The sequence below is a fragment of the Crocodylus porosus genome, unplaced genomic scaffold (assembly GCF_001723895.1).
Source record: "Crocodylus porosus isolate Cpor-Errol unplaced genomic scaffold, CroPor_comp1, whole genome shotgun sequence".
In the NCBI taxonomy this organism is placed as follows: Eukaryota; Metazoa; Chordata; order Crocodylia; family Crocodylidae; genus Crocodylus; species Crocodylus porosus.
This window is the reverse complement of record NW_017728886.1, coordinates 231,475,863-231,480,771: the sequence shown is the minus strand read 5'-3', so window position 1 is coordinate 231,480,771 and position 4,909 is coordinate 231,475,863. Positions and strand designations below refer to the sequence as shown.

Genomic DNA, 4,909 nt, shown 5'->3' with positions numbered 1-4,909 from the left:
TCTCTTTCCTATCCTGTCCCTCCTGTACAGCCTATAGCACTTGACATTCACCACCCAATCATGTGTTGCGTCCCACCACATTTCCGTAATCCCCACTATGTCCAGGCTGGTGTCAGCCAGCAGGAGGGGGAGTTCTGCCTGCTTGTTACCCATACTATGAGCGTTTGTGGATGATGAAATGCAGAGAGTCAGTTTTTTGTGAGAGAGAAGTCAGGATTTAAACCTGTGCTACAGGAGGCAAAGACAAATGTTGTCCCCTCATTGTCACCTACTGCCCTCATGAATCAAATTTTATTTTTCACGGTAGTTCCGAGAGTGACCTGGAAAGAGAGGTATCCTCAAACATTAAAAAATAAAAACACACATTTGTAAAAAGGAACTAACAGGGCCAACCCTTTACAAATTGCATTCCTTAACATTCAGCAAATATGTTTTAGAAATATAAATATGCCTAAGTGACTTAATATTCAAAGGAGTCAATCACCCTGAAGACTCACTGAAGTCAGCAAAAGCTGTAGCTTTGAAAATTAGGCTTCTACAAGCACCATAATATAGTTTCAGGAGCCCTAATTTCTACCTTAAAGTTTGCAAATTTTGTCCCAAGAACTTCTGGCTTACACAAATTGGAGATAGTTTGTCTAAATTCCTTAACAACTGACAATTAAGTTCAGAAAATTGTTTTTTTTACAAGATGTATCATCAAACTTTCCTATAAATGGTACCTTCCATACCCTGATCATGCAGGTGGGATGAAACAGGATTTTAGGTTCATAGCAATGTGGCTTCACGAGTTTCAGTAAAATAAACATTCTTCTCAGGTGGGTTTTAGATTAGATAAAACCAAGTTATCTAGAATAACAAGTAATCAAGTTCAATACTACAACATATCCAGTAACAAGACACTGTGCAGTTCTTTTAGCCAAGTCAATCTGAATAGCAACGATTATCATGCAAAACAGGACTTGAGAATGGTAAGTCAGTTGTAGAAGTGAGCTGTAGGGTAAGTGTGGCCACATTTCACAGAGAACTCTTGTAACACTAACACAAAAATGAGTCATCGGTCATTAGATTATGACAGTATTTTAAAATCAGAATTCAAAACACTAGCACAGGTTCTGTATCTGGGGCGAGTACAGGGTTGTAGGCGAAGGGGCACATTACTAAAGGGTAGATGCATGTTATGTGGTAAAATACTGCAAGACTAGGGAACAGTTCCCATTCAGAAACTGGTGTGGCTGCACTGGTATTGATCCAAAACTGCAGAGAACTGAATTGCTCAGTGTTTACTTTCAGTTCAAGCAGTAGTAAACCTGCTATAGCAAAACTGCCCATGCTCTTTTCCAAATGTTGTAAGTCAGTATTATCTCCTTGACTATAATTAACATATAACCTACCTCAGTGAGCTCCCAGGTGATGCTAATAGTCCAACATAGGCCATAGCTCCGGATCAACAAGGCCTTCATTGACCAGCCCCAGAAATGCCCGAAGGCAAATATATCAAAATGGCTGAGTATTCTCTCCCAGGTGATAACATGACAGTTCACAGCATATTCCTGTTAACAACACAACAAGAATCCTCAGCTACGCTCTAACATCTGCGGTCAACAGAGAAGTAGGGTATTTTCATTTCAGTGAAAAAAGTACACCAAGCTTAAAAGGTTAAAATTAGAAAAATTTTGAAACACATGTTACTGTTCCCATCTACATTAGGAGTGCCCTTCTCCTTTTTCTAATGCCAGGCATGCAAGTTCAAAAAAAGGCTACTGGGAAAATGAGCAGTAAATACAATACAGAAGAAGGCTTTTGATGCAAGGGTATTACAAGAAAGTGGCAGCAGACATCAGGGAGGAGATGGTGGGGATCAAATGGAAGAGGATGGACTGGCACAGACTGCTCAGGAGTGGGACCCCTGAAGACAGCAAAGATAATGACAATGATGGTAGTGGAGCTGATGAGAGAGATGACAGTGATGACTGAAGAGATTGGGAAAGAGACATAGGAAGGGGAGGGGGAAAGGAGGGTTAGGAGTGAGGTTGTGTCATTGTGATGGGCAAGGGTGATTCATAGATCGTTAGGGACTGGAAGGGACCTTGCAGATCATCGGATCCAGCCCCTTTGCTCTAGGCAGGAAGGAAACTGGGGTCCAGTGACCCCAGAGAGGTGACTGTCAGTCTCCTCTTGAAAACCTCCAGGGTAGGTGACTGCACCACCTCCGGAGAGAGTCTATTCCACAGTCTGGTCACCCTCACTGTGAAGGAGTTTTTCCTGGTATTAAGCCTGAAACAGCCTTCCAGTTTATATACCTTGGTCCTGGTCTTCCCTAAGGGTGCCCTAGTGAACAGTTGTTCACCAAGATCCTGATGCACTCCTCCTCTGATAAGCCACTATCAAGTACCCTCTCAACTTTCTCTTCTTTAGGCTAAAGAGGCCCAGGTCCCTCAGCCTTTCCTCATATGGCTTGCTCTGCATATGAGGCTCTTTTCTGGACCCTTTCAAGTTTCTCCATGTCCTTATTGGAAGTCCAGCACCCAGAACTGGATACAGTACTCCAACTGCGGTCTCACCAGTGCTGAGTACAGTGGGAGTAACACTTCCTTAGTTTTACATGAGATGCATCGGTTGATGTATGCCAGCGTGTTATTTGCCCTGCTAACCACCACATCACACTGATGGCTCATGTTCATGCAGTGGTAAATCATTAGCCCTAGATCGCTTTTAGCTGTGGTGCAGGTCAGGCTGTCGCCTCCGAGCCTATATATATGTTGAGGGTTATTTGCCCCCAGATGAAGCACCTGACATTTGGAAGTGTTAAACTTCATCTGGTTCCAGTCTACCCAATTCTCTAGCCTGTCCAGGTCCACCTGTATCAGTAACCTATCTTCTGGCATGGCCAAACTGCCCCATAACTTGGTGTCATATGCGAACTTGGCCAGCGAGCTTTTCACTCCCCCATCCAAATCATTGGTAACGAAGGAGCAATACATGGAGCAATACATGTATCCATGTATCCTGGACACAATACATGTATCCTGTCAAGGAGCAATACATATCCTCTGCCAGCAAAATGGGGTCAGAGGAGGGGCAAGCTGAAGTGCTCTGGGTCAAGATATAAGGGGACCGTGGGGAGAGGGATTTAACGGTGGGGATCTACTACAGCCCCCACAACCAAGGGGAGGAGCTGGACCGGGAATTTTCAGGCCAGCTTGCAGAGGCACTTAAGGCAAGGGATGTAATTATCACGGGTGACTTCAATTACCCGGACATCTGCTGGGAGGAACAGTCAGCCAGGTCGGACCATTCCAGGAGGTTCCTGGCCGAGATACAGGACCTCCACTTAATTCAGGAGGTGCACAGTTCCACCAGAGGAAATGCCCTGTTGGACCTGGTCCTGGCCACAGGTGACGAACTGGTAAGGGGCCTCCAGGTCCTTGACCACCTAGGTGATAGCAATCATCGCTTGCTGGAGTTTACCAGCACTAGGGTTCTCAAGGGCAGGGGAACTCAGTGCCCAAGATGAGTGGTTGTTCCTTAAGGAGACAATACTCAGGGCCCAAGGGGTGACCATCCCAACAAGAAGCAAGAGGGGCAAGAGTGCCTGAAAGCCCCCCGGCTCACCAAGGGTGTCCAGGAATGCCTAATTGCCAAAAAGGTGGCGTACATCTGGTGGAAGGGGAGTGCTATATCTGAAGAGGAGTATACCTCCTCTGCTCGGGCCTGTAGGGGGGCTGTCAGGAAAGCTAAGGCAGACATAGAGCTAGGACTAGCGTCCAAAATAAAGGTAACAAAAAGTCCTTTTTCAAATATATAGGGAGGATGAAGAAAGCACCGGGAAACACTGGGCCCCTGCAAGATTCTCTGGGCAATCTGGTGGTTGCGCCAGAGAAGAAAGCAGACCTCTTTAACCAATTCTTCACCTCTGTTTTCTTGTTCAGGGACCAGGACTTCCCCACTGTGATACAAGACGGACTCCAGGGGAACGCCTCCAGACCTCAGGCTGGGGAGGACCGGGTTAGAGAGCTTCTGGAGGGTCTGCACATGTTCAGATCAGTGGGTCCAGATGCTCTCCACCCCAGGGTGTTGAGGGAGCCAGCAGGGGTTATTGCAGGACCCTTGGCACGGCTTTACAAGCGCTTGTGGTGCTCAGGCCAGGTGCCGGATGATTGGAAGGTAGCCAACATGGTCCCCATCTTTAAAAAGGGGAGGAGGGAGGACCCAGGCAACTATAGGCCTGTCAGTCTTACCTCAATCCTAGGGAGACTCTTTGAAAAGATCATCATGGAGCATCTGTGATGGGCCGGCCTCAGAGATGATGCTCAAGGGCAACCGGCACGGTTTCATTAGGGACAGGTCATGTCAGACCAACCTGACTGCCTTTTATGATCAGGTCACAAAAGCATTGGATGCAGGTGTTGCCATGGATGTAGTCTTTCTGGACTTCAGCAAGGCCTTTGACACCATCTCCCACCCCATCCTCATTAAAAAATTGGGCGACTGTGGCATCGATGCCTATGCAGTCAGATGGATTGCAGATTGGCTGAAGAGTCGCACTCAGAGGGTGGTGGTGGTGGATGGGTCATATTCAACCTGGGGGGAAGTGGGCAGCGGAGTCCCCTAGGGCTCGGTCCTTGGGCCCGTGCTGCTCAATTTCTTCATCAGCGATTTGGACGATGGGGTGAAAAGCACCCTGTTTAAATTCGCTGATCATACCAAAATTTGGGGTGAGGTGAGCACGCTAGTAGGGAGGGAGAGACTGCAGCAAGACTTGGATAGGTTACAGGGGTGGGCTAACAAAAACACGATGCGCTTCAATACAAGTACAGGGTGCTGCACTTGGGCAGTAGTAACCAGCAGCACACTTATAAGATGGGAAACACACTTCTTGAAAGCACGGAAGCAGAAAGGGATTTTG

The 4,909-nt window shown here is 47.0% G+C and overlaps 1 protein-coding gene across 1 annotated transcript in view; it reads right to left on the bottom strand.

Moving 5' to 3' along the window:
• Positions 1–4,909, bottom strand: part of PTDSS1 (phosphatidylserine synthase 1) — a 55,440-nt gene that overhangs the window by 25,647 nt on the left and 24,884 nt on the right. Inside the window, exon 5 of the mRNA XM_019550797.1 lies at positions 1,395–1,553. Within this exon, the coding sequence (XP_019406342.1) occupies positions 1,395–1,553 (159 nt within the window). The remainder of the gene's footprint in view (positions 1–1,394; positions 1,554–4,909) is intronic.